At 35.3% G+C, this 18,017-nt stretch overlaps 1 protein-coding gene across 3 annotated transcripts in view; it reads right to left on the bottom strand.

Moving 5' to 3' along the window:
* Window positions 1-18,017, bottom strand: part of NFXL1 (nuclear transcription factor, X-box binding like 1) — a 72,080-nt gene that overhangs the window by 36,252 nt on the left and 17,811 nt on the right. For all 3 annotated transcript variants that reach the window (XM_042984581.1, XM_007075907.2, XM_007075908.3), the window contains exons 6-15: window positions 15,034-15,212; window positions 14,640-14,801; window positions 14,198-14,298; window positions 13,467-13,581; window positions 12,205-12,329; window positions 11,401-11,523; window positions 6,890-6,980; window positions 1,336-1,456; window positions 950-1,109; window positions 126-217 (exon numbers count right to left, since the gene is read on the bottom strand). In XM_042984581.1, the coding sequence (XP_042840515.1) occupies window positions 126-217; window positions 950-1,109; window positions 1,336-1,456; window positions 6,890-6,980; window positions 11,401-11,523; window positions 12,205-12,329; window positions 13,467-13,581; window positions 14,198-14,298; window positions 14,640-14,801; window positions 15,034-15,212 (1,269 nt within the window). The remainder of the gene's footprint in view (window positions 1-125; window positions 218-949; window positions 1,110-1,335; window positions 1,457-6,889; window positions 6,981-11,400; window positions 11,524-12,204; window positions 12,330-13,466; window positions 13,582-14,197; window positions 14,299-14,639; window positions 14,802-15,033; window positions 15,213-18,017) is intronic.

The raw sequence follows: 18,017 nt of genomic DNA, 5'->3' as shown, positions 1-18,017 counted from the left end.
TGGATTCTGTGTCTCCCTCTCTCTCTCTGCCTCTCCCCTCCATGTTCTCTCTCTCTCTCTCTCTCTCTCTCTCTCTCTCTCTCAAAAATAAATAAATAAACATTTTAAAACTGTAAAATACTTACGTAGGAATAGGAACTTGACATGGAGGACAAGGTAATGCAGTCTGAATAAATGCTGGTTCAGAAGGCTGTTCCCAAGGGCCTGTAGGCTGGTGCTACAAGTAAAATACATTAACAATTTTAAGGCAGAGGAATTAAATCATAGGGCCATTGTAAGACTCGAATAGTTCCACATATCCTCTGCTCAAGCAGATTGAAATTTTTTCAAGTCATCAACAAATTGTGCTTAGTGAAATATTTTATTCCATCAGATTGTCATTATCAGATTGTTCCCCTCTACACACATTTGACAATAAAAATTGAGGCAGACCCCAGTTTTTAAATGGCAGAACAAAGGCAATGTAGCCTCCTTCACTTCTCGTTAGCCAAAAGAAGAATGACAAACAGAACTGTAAAATCCAACTTCCACCAGTAGAATGTAATCTCCATTATTTTGTTCACTGTTGTCTCCCCAGCACCTCGAAGAATGCTTATCACACAGTACGGACTTAACAAATACTCCCTGAGTAAGTGAATGAATCTTTGAGGAAACCAAAAGATATCTTTAACCCTGAACCACAATATATGAAGGAAGACTGCCAAACTCTTGTGTATCACGATTACAACATGACTATCACACAGTATTAGCAAACATTTGTTTACTGGTTTCTCGCTTTTTCTATACTGTGAGCTTAAGACAAAAGATCAAGTCTTATTTACCTTGTACCCCAACTCCTATCACAGTGCTTAACACCCAGTAGGTACTTAATCATTGCTTGTTGAATAAGTAAAATTAAGAAAATATGACCCACAGCAATGCACTACCTCTTAATAATATATTCCCTTACCCTGCCAGTTTGCTTTATTAATGCTTGATCATGACATGGAGCAGGACACAAGTGACCACATTTCTCCAAAACTTTTTGGCAAGGTTGATGACATGGAGGACAAGAGCCAAAGTGACAGCGATGTTTTTCTTGACTTGTATGATGGCAAGTTGGTGGTCGACTAAATCATAAAGTACAATTTTTTAAATTACTTTTGATCATTAAACAATTACATCTAAAGTGCAATTATCTATTTATCTTCTGACTCCAAACAGAACAAGAATATTGTGAATATCAGTATTTTAGAACATTAAAGTAAAATTAAAGATACTAACAATATTAAAAGTCAGTATGAATTTAAATCCGTAAGATACCAGATGTAAGTTTGTGCAGAACTTCATACTAACCTGCACTGCTCTTTGCACTTGGGTGGTCTTGTGGTACGTTCCCGGCCACAGGGCACTGTCACCTTTGTACTACCGCAATTGCACTTCACATCTACCGTTTCTGGGCAGGGATAACAACTACCTGAAAAAAAAGTCTGAAACTTAAAAAGGACTATGACTACTCAAATGCCCCTCAACAGTAGAATCAATGAGGTTAGCATTCACACAACTGGATGTTCTACAATGAGAATAAAGGAACTACATGAATGAACCTCACACACATAACATTGAGCAAAAGAGTCAGACACAGAGTATGTAGTATATGATTCCATTTACACAAAACAAACACAAAAAACTAATCTATACTGTTTGCAATCAGGATGATGGTTACAAAGGATACAAGGAGGGTTTTGGAAATATTGGTAATGTTCTGTGTAATCATCTTGAGTTCTGGTTACCTGGTTATGATCAGTTTGTAAAGGTTCATCAAGCTATACACTTAAGATTTGTATACTTTTTATAGCTACACTGGTAATTCCATTAAAAAGTTTTAGGATTTTCTTTAAAAATTCCTAAAAGTTCTACTCTAAATAACAAATTTAACACTCTACTAATTTAATTGCCGCTGCACAAGCAAAATGGATCTAAGTCTTGGAAAATCTAACGTTGCCAATACTCTTTCTGGCTTATTTTCACACATACTGCTTATTCAAGTGTATTATTTTTAGATAAATTCCCCAGCAAGAGATAAATTTAGATAAACTTACTTAAATTTATTCAAGTATATTATTTTTAGATAAATTCCCCAATAAGAATAACATCTCTCTTCAGGTTATTAACAAGAATAGTCAATTTTCTATTACTCGTGCTTTGTGAAGGACTCATTCTCAACCCTTATTTTAGGTTACACCCTTATAACCCTTCTAATTCCAAATACTTCTTTTCTAAACATTTCAAAAAGAACGGTTATTTGGGTTTCAGCTTTCTACCTTCTTTTGTTGTATGTTGGTGAGGATACATAAAAACAAAATCAAAGAAACTCTTTTAAACAGGCTATAACATTCTCCCCACGGTTCCAACATCATCTTCTTCCCACTGGAGTGTTCTCAGTAACTAAGGCTCCTCACTAGAACTGAAATAGCAAGAAGGGAATAAAAGTCTTCAACTAAGGAGTGAGGATCATAAGAGACTGCCACCTTTGTGTCAAGACCAAGCAAAATATTGAATAGCAGTTAACCTGATAACAGATAAATGATGACAAGCATCCTGGATAAAGCCTCTTAAAACAGCTCTTAAAAGGAACAGAAGTTAAGAATTCTGGTTGAAATAATGAACACAGAATAAGGAAATGAGAGTAAAAAGTACAATAGGGAAAAATATAAATATATATGGATTATACAAATTACCAAATTTATATTTCAGTGTTTTGATAAGTGTAATCCATGAAGTATTTCCCTGATGGTAACACAAGCCAAGTTATCCTGATCCACATGATCAATTTTAATCTTTCCAAAAGAATGACTAGATGTCAAATGTTCTAAAAGTTAATAATGACCTTTAACTCTTCTCATTCAGCATATTATATCATTTTCTCCCTAACAATGATAATTTTCAATCACTTTCAGCAATTCAAAGAGAAAACTTATCAAACATAACACCTTTTTTGCCACGTTAACCTACAGCATCACTTTTCCTTTTATGAAAATTAAATCTTGAGAAAAATAAGCAATAATTTCTGTGAACGGTCTTCCTACTGATCAACAGAATTTGTTACAGATACCTGTACAACATGACAAATTAAAATAGCTTCAGAGAGATTTTTAAAATGAAAAAGCAGCATACAGAAGGTAACTACAGTGACCAGTGGGTCAACGGCCAAAATGGGTACTCATGCAGAATGTTCTGGAACCATAAACACAGATAACCTTGAACTTAAAGAAGTATAAGTCAAATTTTCCTATGTTCACAGTGCAAACATCCAGTTAGCATCCTCTTCCTAAGAGTTACAGTATAACCTTGATTATGAAGGTATCTAGAATGATGAAAAAGGGTATGGAATAATGGTTCTCTATGTCTTCTGTAACTGTGGATGGTGAAAGTTACACAATAGTAGCTTCCACATACTTTCCATTAAAGTAATTTTTGTTAGGGTCTAATAAGCTTCTTTTTTAAATAAAAATAAATGCTCTGCCAAAAAAAAAAAAGAAGAAGAAGAAGAAGAAGAACCTGGATCTGATCAAACCTCTACATCCCACTAATAATGTAATAATTTATAGGAAATACAGAAGAAAATGTCAAATAATACCACAGAGATGCAATCTGTAATATGTAGACTTTGTGACTAAATAAAGCAACCTAGTTTCTTAAATAAGTGACAAGGGGTAAAAAAAAAAAAAAAAAAAAAAAAAAAAAAAAAAGATGGAGGAGGGAAAGTATAGATTCATAGACTTTAGAGACATCAACCAATTGCAATATGTCAATCTTATCAGGTTGTTGATTCTTACAAACTAAAGTAAAAAATGAAGACATTTTTGAGACAATATAGCTAAACAGCTGATATTTGCTGATGTTACATATATTAACTATTTTCAGGTTAAGAATCCACATTTTAGAAATGAATACTGAAGGATTTATGGGGTTTGCATCAAAATAAACAAGAGTGGGATATGTTTTCAACACTCCTCTACTAAACATGATGCTTGCTCTACCTTTTTTTTTTTTTTTTTACAGATACTCTGTATCAAGCTAAGGATGTTCCCTTCTATTTCCAGTTAAGTTTCCATCAAATATGGATATTGAATTTCATCAACTGTTTTTTAGACATTTACTTAGTTTCATTTTTCCTTTAAACTACTAATGTGGTAAATCACATTATTAGATTTTCTAAAGTTTAACCAATCATATACATTATTGGAATAAACCCAACTTGGTTATGAAAGATTAAGGTTTTAGACAGCTAATACTGTAATACTGGATAGCTGGATTTGACTAGCTGAAACTTTAATATTTTACAAATATTTACGAGTTACAGAGTTTATGAGTTAGATTGGCTGATAATTTTCTCTTAGTTTCCTTGTCAGATGATATAATGGGACATCTTCCTTTTTTACATATACTCTCGAACAGTTTATAAAGAGATTGAATATATATATCTTAAATTTTGTTAATGTGTAAAAATCAACTAAGCCGTATTTTCTTGGCAATTCTAAACTACTGATCCAATTTCTTTAATGGTAATATAACTAGATAGGTTTTCTAATTGTAGTAAAGGCCAGCATTTTAGTAACGGTCAACAAGGTCCTATACATATTCTTTCTCCAGCACCCTTCATCCCACCATCTCTTTGACCTCATCTCCTACCCTTTGTCCCTTGAGCACTTACTACAGTCCTCTTTGCAATTCCTTCAAATGCTCCTGTCTCAAGGCCTTTGCAATTACTGCTTTCTTGCCCAAAACACTATTCCACCCTCTTTTGCACATGGCTTATATCCCTTACTTCTTTTAGGATTCCTCTCAAATGTCACCTTTCTAGAGTCCTCCCCGATCACACTATATTTTCTTTCTATACTTGTCACTACCTGATATTCTTTATTTATTTATTTATTTATTTATTTATATTCTAACGGAGGGGAAGTAAAAAAAAAAAAAAATACGTTCCATAAGAGCAGGAGGCACTTTGTCAATATCGTTCAATTATATATTCCCAGTGCCTGGTACTTAGTAGACACTCAAAAACACTTTTTTAATTAATGAGTAACATTAGAAAAGTTAATGAAATCCGGGGCACCTGAGTGGCTCAGTTGGTTAAGCATCCAACTTCATTCAGCTCAAGTCATGATCTTGCAGTCCATGAGTTTGAGCCCCATGTCAAGCTCTAACCTAACAGCTCAGAACCTGGAACCCGTTTTGTATTCTGTGTCTCCCTCTCTCTCTGCCCCTCCCCTGCTCATCCTCTGTCTCTCTCTCAAAATAATAAACATTAAAAAAATTTTTATTAAAGTTAATGAAATCTAATGAATCAATGATATCATATGACTATATAAAAATAAAATTCTTTCAGTAATGGGGAAAACTGAAAAACTAGTCCTAAACTTCACAATTTGAAGACACTAACACTATGAGTAGTCCCATGAGAGAACACTCATAGGAAAGTATCTATGGGATTAATAGAATCTGCCACTTTTCCTAACAGGGAGGCAATGGGATATAATGTAAAGATCATTAAAGTTTGAGTTCCCATCTGACCTGCCTGCAACTAGTTCTATGACCTTGGGCCAATAGTCTTTTTGCCTATTTCCTTACTGTACAAAATAACAGCAGCACAACATATTTTTTTGAGGTTTTTGAGGACTAAGAGATTAAGGAAGGCATCAAGCATCCACCTTATCCCACAGTATAGTTTGTCCCAGGTCATAACATTACTAAGTGGCAAAGTCCAGACTTGAACCAGGACCTCTTACCCTAAAGTCCATCCCTTCTTACTACCCTATACAATCAGTGTTCCTTTTTTATATCATCCTACTCCAAATGGGTAAAGTTAACTCAGTTTTTCTTTTTTAAGTTTATTTGTTTGAGAGAGACAAAGACAGCATGAGTGGGGGAGGGGCAGAGAAAGGGAGAGAGAATCCCAAGCAAGCTCTGCCCTGACAGCACAGAGCCCGACTTGGGGCTCGAACTCACAAAACCGTGAGATCCTGACCAGAACTGAAACCAAGAGTCAGATGCTTAACTGACTGAGCCACCCAGGCAGTTTTCATTGTCTAATAACTTTAGCAACCCTAAGACCTGTTCAGGAGGTCTGCAAGGTCTCATGTGCTTAGAGTAGTCTTCCAGGTGCTATGGGTCAAGCAGTATAACAACAGACTGAATGCAGAAGCACACATGTGAATGTAGCCTATCTTCTATCAAGCTGAACAGTAAAGACATTTACAGAAATGTAAAATACCATTCTTCTCACTACATTTGTTTCAGAAAACGTCATTTTTCACCAAAAAAAGTTACTGTATTAAGATGTGATGGGTTTATTACTGCTATTTTTAAATAAAATAATAAATATTATTACATTGTATTTTAACTTCAAATACAATAAATATCAATAGATGAAACTAACATTAACAAAAGGTCTTTGGGTACAAAAAGAATGTAAAAGGATCTTGGGACCAAAAAGGCTGAGAACACTGGCTTAGGATACATCCAATCCCTTACTAGATGTCTATTCCATATAAATGTCTAATATTCAAAATAATGCTGAAAAACCTAAGAACATAATAACTAATTTAAAAACTGTGGGGGAGATGCTGGGAAGAAGTAAGGAAACAACATGGTATTATGGAAAGAACTTTTATATGTAGAAAGCCTGTGTTCAAATCTTAGCCATACTTCTTTACTAGGTATTTCCCTGAGTAAGTCACTGAAGTATCTTTGGCTTCAATCTCCTTGTCCATAAAATAGGGACACTGGTGACTGCCCTACGTTCTCAAGGTTGTTCAGAGTAAGATAATGAATATAAAACTCTATCAACTATAAAGCACTGTATAAATACAAACAAAAAATTACAGCTATTATTAAATTTTACCTCTATGGCAGATAGATGGACATTTATGGTTCCTACATCCTAAAGTCCGTCCACAGTTTTGATCACAAGGTGGACAGTTTCCAGGACAACACTGAAGGGAAAGCAATATACAGAGAACAGGTCACTTGAAAACCACACATAATATGAGTGTCATTATTCTCAGAACTTATGAAAAGCCAAAGAACTTTTCACCATAAGAATAAAAGTATTCAAGAGTATCCACATTCTTCTAAGTAGACAGACTGTATTAAGAACTTATAAATGTAAATAGACAATGACCTAATTTAATGAAATTAAGCTAAGGTTTCTTGCCCTTCAGTTAATTATTCTGTGACTAACAACAGTCCCATTAGATAATTTCATTTCTACTTATCTATGCAGAGATTGCCAGCATTAACCAAAGGAACGGATCTGGTCAACTCCTATAGTCAATTTAGGCAATTAATCTATTTTTTAAATTTAATGAAAATAAATCAATGTATAGTTCAATGTATAGATTAGTTTGGCAGTTATTTTCTTAAAGTTTATTTATTTATCTTTAGAGAGAGAGAGAGAGTAGGGGAAGGGCAGAGAGGGAGAGAGAGAATCCCAAGCAGGCTGCTCACCGGCAGCACAGAGCCTGATGTGGGGCTCAAACTGACGAACCACAAGACCATGACCTGAGTTGGACGCTTAACCAACTGAGCCACCCAGGCACCCCAGCAGTTATTTTCAAACCATGGAATCAAAGACTAAAGGAGAGAAAAAGAGAAAGGCTAATTGTTTCTAACTTTGTTTTGTCACCTGTTTTCCAATCCATTCGTGCAAACTTCTCCCAATTTTCATTCATGAACACAAAGCAACTAACTACTTAAAGCCCATCTTGCCATGCTAACTCCTTCCTTGGCCTCTCATATATCCAAACTTTGGAGGAAAAAAATACTACAACTGTCTTAAAGAAACTTAGGGTTGTAACCTACTTAAGAACAAGTTTCAGTATATAAAAATAACTCAGAACACACAGTACTGAAAAACAATTAAAAGTCAAAATAGTTCATTCAATTAGACAAATATTTACCAAGTAAAACTATGTGCCTATCATCCTGCCAGTTAACAGTGGGAGAAAGAAAGTTATGTGGTCCATGACTTAATAAGACTTTTGACATTTGTGTTTTTGACCATGGAGGAATAACAATCAGATTTACTCTATCTTAAACAACTAGAATATCATACAAAACATATGAAACAACAGATTTTGGACATTAGACAATTAGGCAGCATAAGACAGCAACCCTAAAAGAAGAGAAACAAACAATGTGAGTCCTATGATAGCGCTTGCTCAGACCTGGAGGCTATAGGACAAGGAAGAAGATCACAAGCAGAGTCTGGTGGTCTCACCAAGCTGAGAAGACAAAATTCATAGTTCAGAGAAGTCAGTGTGGCTTGAATTTGTGGAGAAGTGATAGCAGTACAGAGAAAGCTCTGGAGAACTTACAAAAGGACCTCTCAAGTCTTTGGCCAAGTACTGGTCTTTACACGTGTGAAGCAGAAACTATTCAAAATCTGAGAAAGAACCAGTGGAAGAAGGTACAACTGTTTCCAGAGATTATTCAAGACTAGAAATAGGTTGTGCTCCCTATGGCCAGAATGGAAGAACTTCCTAACACACAGGCATCACCTAGAGTACTTACAAGAATTATTGCCTCAGTAGCGACACCAAATTAGTCCTAACTAAAAGGGCAGCCTCAAAACACCTAATAAAATGAAACCTCAAAAGAACCAAATGATTTCTAAATAACTTGACTTCAAAACAGAATAAAGCTTAAAAATATTTAAAGACATACAAAACAAACCCCCAGCATCCAAAAATGTAAAGTTCACAATGTCTGAAAACTAATCAAAAATTACCAATCAGAAAAATATAATCCGAAAGAAGAAAAGTCAATCAATAGAAATAGGCCCAAACGTGATAGATGACAGAATTAGAAGGCAAAGACATTAAAATGGGCATTGTAAGTATAGCCCATCCATATATTCAAGAAGATAGAGGAAAGCATGAGCCTGGTAAGGAAAGACATGGGAGATATAAAAAAGACCCAACTCCAACTCTCAGAGATGAAAAAATACTATATCTGAGATGAAAAAACACAGGCAGATATAAACATCAAATTAGACAATGTAGAAGAAAATAAGTGAACTTGAAGACAAAGTTACATAAACTAAAACACATAAATTACAAGGACTAAAAAATGGAGCATCAGTGAGCTGTAGGACTTCAAGCTGCATAACATACATGTCTTTGGAGTCTCAGAAGGCAGTGCACGTGGGAAAAATATTTGAAGAAACAAAGACTGAAAATTTCACAATTTGATAAAAACTATAAACAGATCCAAAGAAGCTCAACAAAAACTAAGCTAAAGAAACACAAAGAAAGCCATACAAAGGAACACCACAAATAAACTGCTGAAAACCAACAGTATAGAGAAAAATATCTAAAAATACCCAAAGGAAAGAAGAGGCATTACATGCAGAGGAAGAAAGATAACAATCACAGCACACTCCTTGTCGGGGGAAAAAAAATGCAAGCTAAATGATAATGGAGCAACATCTTTAAAGTATGGGAGAAAAGTTATCAAACTAGAATTTTACCACAGAACTATGTTTCACAAAGGCTAAAGGTAGTTTATAAAAGTTGAAAGACGTCATGACCAACATTATAAAAACCGTTAGAAGTCCGCTGACAGAAAAAAAATGAAAACAGAAACCCCAATCTATGTAAAAGGATGAAAAGCACCAGAAGTAGTGAGTTTGATGATAAATATAAAAGACTACTTTTCTTATTTTTTCAAACCCTTTAAAAGATATCTATTTAAAGCAAAAGTAAAATTAATGTATTTGGAGTTTATAAAATACACGTATATAAAATGTGTGAAAATCCAATAAAAGAGTTAAAATGTAATCATGGAAAAACAATACTCAATTAAACAGAAAACAAAAAGATGGGAAAAGAAAAAACAACAGATGGACAAATAGAAAATAAATAGCAAATGACAGATTTAAATACTACCATACTAAAGATCACATTAAAAGTGTATTTTGGGCAGGGGGAGGGACATCTGGGTGGCTCAGTCCGATGAGCATCCGACTTCACCTCAGGTCATGATCTTGCAGTTCATGAGTTCGAGACCCCATTGGGCTTGCTGCTGTCAGCAAAAATAAACAAACTTAAAAAACCTTTTTTTGAAGTTTGTTTTTGAGAGCGAGGAAGAGACAGAGTGTGAGCACGAGTGACAGAGGGACAGAAAGAGAGGGAGAGAATCCCAAGCAGGCTCTGCGCTGTCAGCTCGGGGGTGGGGCTCAATCTCATGAACCGTGAGATCATGACGTGAGCTGAAATCAAGAGTCAGACACTTAACCAATTGACCTACCCACGTGCCCCAAAGATCATATTAAATGTCAATGATTTACAGCCAAATTAAATGACAAAGACTGTCAATGTTTAAAGTGGAAGATATTATAAAATAAAATCTATATGTGATCTATAAGAAATCCACTTTATTTTGAGAGAGAGAGAGTACATGTGCATGTGAGCAGGGGAGGGGGGAGAAAAAGAGGGGGAGTGAGAGAATCTTAAGCAGGCTCCACACACAGCGCAGAGCCCTATTCAGGGCTTGATCTCATGACCCTGAGATCCTGACCTGAGGTGAAATCAAGAGTTGGTTGCTTAAATGACTGAGCCACCCAGGCACCCCAGGAAATCTACTTTAAAGATAAGATATGAATAAGTTCAAAGTAAAAGAATGGGAAAAGATACCCATGTTAACGTTAAACAAAACAAAGTTGGTATCACTATATCTAAATGGATTTAGGCACAAGAAAACCTTACCAGAAGGGTAAGGGATAATTCACAATGATAAACAGGACTCAAAAAAACCCACAAATCTACAGACTCTATAAAATACTCCGGTCAACCTTACATAGAACCAAGTGTTTATAAATAAGATTTGAACACTAAAAGTTAAGCCTCTACCACCAAATGAACTATCACGCTAACACTGCTATGATGATTTAAAATCCAGGGAACAGAAACAGCCCAGGAACCAAGTTGAAAGGCTTATGTCCAGGACCAAAAAGACCCATCATTTAAACAACTTGATAAGATTTCCCACTGATATAAACAATTAAGATTAATCTAAGACAGAGCCGCCTGAGTGGCTCAGTTGGCTGAGCATCCAACTCCTGATTTTGGCTCAGGTCATAATCCCAGGGTTGTGGGATCAAGCCCTGCAGTCAGGCTCCACACTGAGCGTGGAGTGAGCTTAAGATTCTTTCTCTCTCCCCCTCTGCCTCTCTCCCCCTGCTCTCTCTCAAATAAAAAAAATTAATCTAGAACATTTATTAGTATTTCATATGGAAAGCAAAGGATATGCTTGAACATCTGAAGAACAAATCATGATAACACTTATCACAGGCACAAAAAGGACAAATTCAAGATGGTTTTTCAAACAGTTTCCCAAGCTTCCTACACATACCTTTCTCCTACACTGATGCTTCTGACAGTCCCGCATCTTAACACACTTAGTTTCACACAGATAAGGTTTATGACATGGCATTCGTTTTGTATGCTTTCCACAGCGACACTGCTTTTCCACTTCCTGGAAATATCGAATAAACGCTATTAAAACCAACTTTTGTTGACTTTTTTTCCACATTGCAATCTCTATAATCAGTAAAAAATGAAGAAAAGTTTTATAAAAATTTCATACAAAGGCTTTACCAAAAATAAAGCTAAATTTCCTTAAAATATTGTTTGTATCTTACTTTGCTCCAACAAAGACTTCATAGAATTTCATTATAGTAAAAATTGGATATTAAATAGTAAAACAATACCACACATTAAAATCACATCTAGTTACACCATACCATCTGCACATCTTGTCTCAGTATAATAAAAGAAATTAGATTATCTAGTAATATGGTCAAAACCAAAATGACACATATAACTTTAACATCTCACTTCTAGGCATGTGTTTCTTTCATTATCACTAGGTCAACTTTATCAGTGCCTTGAGTGTCTTCTGAAAACAACCAACCCCGAGCTGGATTATGAAAATAACATACAAACTTTTACCAAACACAATCAAACAAAAGGTAATTTTTAGATTTGATTGTTGGCATACTCTCTTGCTTCTCCACCATAAATATTAGGTCACTAAACTCATACAGATCATGACATAGATATTTATATAAATAATGGAAAACAATTACAGAATAATCTCACTTGACATATTATGCTAGGCGGTTCTTAAAATTAATTACTACAGGAGATGACTAACTTGTCTACATGTTTCACAAGGACCTCGGTGACAACGCTGTGAACATCTATGGATTCCACATTCAAGTACTTTGTCACAACTGTCTCCACAAGTTGGCACATCTTCTGTACAAGGCAAAGAAAACTCTAAGAGCAGACAAAAAGTCAAAGTTAATAAGATACATTACTATAAAGCACTAATAACATGCCATATTCTTTTGACTTCCTAAAGAATGGCAACCCTTTCAGACTATGAATTTTTGTATGTACATAATTTTTAGAAACAGTTAAAAAATTTTTATTTCTTTTTTGAGAGAGAAAGAGAGACAGAAAGAGTGAGCAGAGGAGGGGAAGAGAGAGAGGGAGACACAGACTCTGAAGCAGGCCCCAGGCTCCGAGCTGTCAGCACAGAGCCCGACAATGGGGCTCGAACCCACAGACCGTGAGATCATGACCTGAGCCAAAGCTGGAGGCTTAACGAACTGAGCCACACAGGTGCCCAGCAACAGTTACATTTAATAAAAATAATCCCTAGTAAAAAAGTTTGTTTTTTAAAAAGAATGTGACACATGACAAGTTACCATCCTCAAAAAGCACGTGTTTATGAGCTAACTATTTCAGAAATACTTATCTCAATAAAAGAGTAAGACCATGTACACCTCTATGAAGAATTAGACAATCTATAGAATTATAAAAGGAAAATTTGCTCTTAACCTCACAGGATTAGAAAAAAAAGGAAAGATGTAGACTTGAAAACATTATGAAACTAATCTTTAACATAAACATAGTAAGACAAATATTGCCAATAATCTTATAAACACGTGTGCTGGTACAGCTGGTACAGAGTCAAAGACTCAAACTACAACCTTCTGTGTCTTATCTCAAAGCAGCCAAAAGTTAAATTCACCTGTAACCTAATACATAATAATGACAAGTCTCTGATCATGAGGTTTCTTTATTGCCAGGCACTACATCGAATGTGCATTTTATCATTTCATTCTCTTTATTTTATAAGGAAGGTACTATTACTGTCCCCATTTAACTTTAGAAAACTATTATTTCATGAATGTGGGTTTTGAGCCAGGACATGCCTGACTCCAAAGTCTGAGTTCTTAACCCACCAAGTTATATTGTCCTTTCACCAAACGTAAAGAAATCTAGTATCATATTTGTATTATTACCAAAACTACATTATGAACTCCCAGAGAAGTCTAATTTAATTAGGAAAGTACTCTAATGAACATGATAATCATATTCCGTTAAAGGTTTAAAAAAAAGCCTTACTTGACTTCTGACATGGACAGAACCTTTTCCCAGATCGAGGACATTCTCCACAAGCACCAATATGGCAAACTTGCTCACATGTATGATGACCACATGGCAGTGTTTTTCCGCACACCTAAAATAAAATGCAACAAGCAATAGTGAAGGACTTAAAAGTTACAAAGCCTTTGTGCACAACATAACTTCCTATTATGCTTTGTATCTTACACGTGTCATATACATGTAAACATATACACATACATACATATACACACACACATACATACACACACGTTTCCTATGTACCAAAGGGTATATTCTAAAAATAAAAGGAAAAAAGTACATATAGCTTCACATGGCCATCTACCAAAGAGTTCCAAATGGTACGAAAACCATGTCAATTCTTGGACAATCTACAAAATCAATCCTACTTCCTCAACTGGATGAAGTTAAGAAGAGAGTGGTGTCAGTTCAAGAGAAGGGAAAGACAAGGAAGGTGGGAGAGACAGCAAGAAGCAGAGCACATATGTACTAAATCCAAAATTCAACAAATAGCTATTAACTTGAAAAAGAAAATTTCTCCCAGTAATTAAAATTGTATTAAATTGGAAAACAGTTTCCTGAAACATGAAAGTAGTTCATGTGAGTCACCATTCTTCTCCTTTTATCCAACTAAACCTAATTAGCACCTCTAACTGCTTATGCTCTCTGCAGTCTTTCCTTCCCAGCCCTCCAAATGCACATGCACTTACTTGATCACAGTGCCACAGTGGACTGGCGCAGCTTCTTTCAGCGGCTTGTTTCCCACAGACACACTTTTGTCTACTGACTCGTGGACAGGGAGGACAATTTCCTAAAGTCACAATGATAAATTAGCATAGAAACGTTATAAAAACAATAAACACTGCTTTGATTTAAAAAAATTTTTTAATGTTTATTTATTTTTGAAAGAGAGAGAGAGACAGAGAGCACAAGCAGGGGAGGGGCAGAGAGAGAGGGAGACACAGAATCTGAAGCAGACTCCGGGCTCTGAGCTGTCAGCACGGCGCCTGATGCAGGGCTCGACTCACAGACCGCAAGCTCATGACCTGAGCCGAAGTCGGACACGTTAATCAACTGAGCCACCCAGATGCCCCAACGCTGCTTTGATTTTTACCTAAAAAGTCAAAACACCTTAGAGGTATGACCTTTTACCTGCATGACAAGAACTTTCACATTTATGTTGTCCACAAAGCAACTTGCGCCCACACGGAAGCTGACAGGACCATTCTTTGGCACTGCACCTACGAGGGATCGGTTTTGCTTTCTTACAGTAACAAGTAGTTGTGACCATCTTTGGACAAGGAGGGCAGGGACCTAGAATCCAATGAAAGGAAAAACAAAATCGTAAGTCAAAATTTAAAACTTTCAATTCCTACACCTACCAGTAATTTGTAAAGCTGTCTTTAGTGATACCTTAAAAACCACTCCCTTCTGATCCCTTCTTACGTACACGTAAGCTCGGAATTAAACCTTCACAATTTTTTTTTTGGCCTCAACATAAGAAATAACCACCCACGAATAATCAGAAATGTGATATATAGCTCACCTGGATGACAGAGGAGCAAACACTTATGGCCACAAGGAGGTTTAAATTCTCTCTCACATACTTGGCCACATGAATGAGGCACAAGCCATGGATCCAAAGGTGGATCTTCTACTTTTCCACAGTAGCAGTAGTACCTACTAGGTGTGTCAGATCGCTTGTATTCAAATCTACACTTTGGACTACAAAAAAATAATAATAATAAAATTACGAAATGAATTTCATTTTTTAAAAGTGACACGAGGGAAAGGAATATAAATATACTGAGTACAATATACTCAATTTTATGTTAATGTACCACCCACTCCATCTTTATGTTAGTATGAAATAAGATTTTACAAAAGCCGTTTTCAACAATCTAGGACAGCTCTGTCCAATATGATTTCTTGACATGATGGAACTGTTCTACTACCTGCCATGTCCAGGACAGTAGACATTAGCCACATACGACCAATGAGCACTTAAAATGTGGCTGATACATACAACTAAGGAAGAAACAGAAATTTTCATAATTTTTCAAAATTTAAATAACCACATGTGACTAGTTGGTGCTATATGAAACATAGTTAGAATGAAGCTACAAAAAGAAGGCACATTAGCTTTCTACTAAGCAGATGAACTTTATTCCTGAGGTATTCACTCCAATTTTTATAAAGCTCAATGTTTTAAAAGTTTGGTTGGGTGATGTGCAAATAAGTAAAATATACTGGCAACTGTGAACAGAAGAGAGAAACCAGGTTATAGGCAGGCAATGCAGCAGCAAGAAACTTGCCTAAAATCCACAATTAAAGGGGAATATCCTTTAAAGAATGAATGTTTCTACATCTAATACAAAATAGATATATTCCAAATGTGCCTCAAAGAAAGTTCAAATATTGTCTCATATCCTCTGTCAAAGCAGATTCTTAGCTAGTAAGATTTTTAAAAAGCACTGTTAACCTTAAGCTCTATCAAATTCACTTGTAGATCATAGATCACTTCATGCTAAAAAGATGCTCTAACCCTTACTATCCTGCAGACAAATGAGTACAGTTAGTACACTATACTGGAAAAAGTCACGTCATCACTTTCTCTTGTATCATATATATTCTCGTTGCCCTGAGAACATGTTCTGTTTCCAAAATAATATTTTTTCACAAAAATATTCAGAATAATAACAGATATTTGTTCTTGTAATCAAAAATCAAAAACAAAATACCATGTCTCATCTAAACATTCATTTAGACGCTCCTCTAGAATTTTGCTGGAAGAGTTATAATTTTCCTTTACTAAAGGACAAATGGCTACATTCCTCTAAGCTAGTGTGGAGGGGGATGTGTACTTTAAATAAGGCTGGATATGGATGACTAAAACGCAACTCACAAAACCCTAATGCTGCCCGCCCAACAGTGAGGCTGAATTGCTCCAAGAGACTGGGAGAGATAAGGACATTATGTGCAAATGTATGTGTTATTTAAAATAATGGCATGCAATAATGAAATGTAATTAGGCCATACCTTATTTATAAACAAGCAATATCTTAGTAGAAACATATATTTTAAATGTTTGAATTCCACAAAAACAACCAATTTAAAACCATTAATATTTTTATCAAGTTCTAGCTCCATCTTGATGAGGATTAAACAAAATCCAGACTAGTCATTGATTTTCCTTCTTAAGAAAGGTAAAGTACAGAATGCAAAGATTACTACTACACGGTTGAATCAATTTTTTGTTCCTTTTAGATTTAAGTGAAGAGTAGCAGTTCATTCATCTCTTAACTGGTTACTTCCCAGCACTGTGGCAAAATGACCTCTTAAAAAAGGAGTGAGAAGAGCAAGAGTGATAAAAAGTATACACAAAGTTTAGATCTCTAAAACTAAGCCAGAGTATCTAGTTCAATTCTGTACCTATTGAACACTGAAATTCTCCCACAAACAAGATGGAGTAGCAAAACAAATATAGACTGAAATTTTAAAATGTTTCAGAGAAGCTAATATTGATTGAAGAGAAAACAAATAATATCTCTAAAAGTAGTACTACAAGAGAGAACTCAGTAGAATAGAGAAAGCACTGAATTTAGAAATCAGAAATCCTAGGTTTCAAATGCTGGCTACACCATTTAAGAGTAAGAGAAGGCTGAACATACCAATTTGCTTTATCAACTTCAATATCCCCATTATTAACATGGGAATATAAACCCTCACAGAATGCTGAGAATTATTTTTAAAGTAACTAGCGTGTCTAAATGTTTTTTAAAAACTACACTACCACAATTTTACAAATGTATCAGTATTTGTAGTAAAAAGGGGAGGTCCAATATGGATCCAGATTTTCTGAGGTCTGAATCTTACACAATTTGGGCGCCTCTGTTAAGAAAAAGAACATAAAATTACAAATATAAGTTACAAAAGTGAATATTTATATGAACACAGAGTCCCTAAAGTTTATGCTTCATTACCCTGACAGTAAATCTACCCTCTGAGCTGCCAGTATGGATTAATTTTTTATTATCTTTATTTAGCAGAGATATAAATTCTCCACACCCCAATTCTTTCTGGAAATGTAACAGAAGTTTGCAAATACTCATCAACAATAAGCATACTAATAAATAAATAAATGTGGAGAAACTGGTAAGGCTGGATAACATACACCTGCAGAGATAAACCCGGGAAGGCTATGATCAAAATACATTAGATGACAGTCTTCTACAATGTGATACTAATTAATGTATACTAACAGTAACTCCAGAAAAGAAGTACCAGAATTATGAAGGATTCTAGTCCTATAGAATTTTAAAGAAATGAAAGTTCTTTAAAAAGGATAATTAAGGAGTCGTTTTGCAGAAGAAAAAGTCTGAACGCTTTATTAGTTTTTGAAAGGAACAAGTAGTTACACAAATTAAAAAAAAAAAGAAAGAAAGAAAGAGCCATTACCAAAGTTCCTTAACTTCACAAACCAAATGACTAATTGAAAACCCAACATGGATCCTGAAACCGCCAATAAAG

This window comes from Panthera tigris, chromosome B1 (assembly GCF_018350195.1).
Source record: "Panthera tigris isolate Pti1 chromosome B1, P.tigris_Pti1_mat1.1, whole genome shotgun sequence".
Lineage (NCBI taxonomy): Eukaryota > Metazoa > Chordata > Mammalia > Carnivora > Felidae > Panthera > Panthera tigris.
The sequence above is the reverse complement of the archived record's forward strand: the minus strand, read 5'-3'. Positions and strand labels throughout refer to the sequence as shown.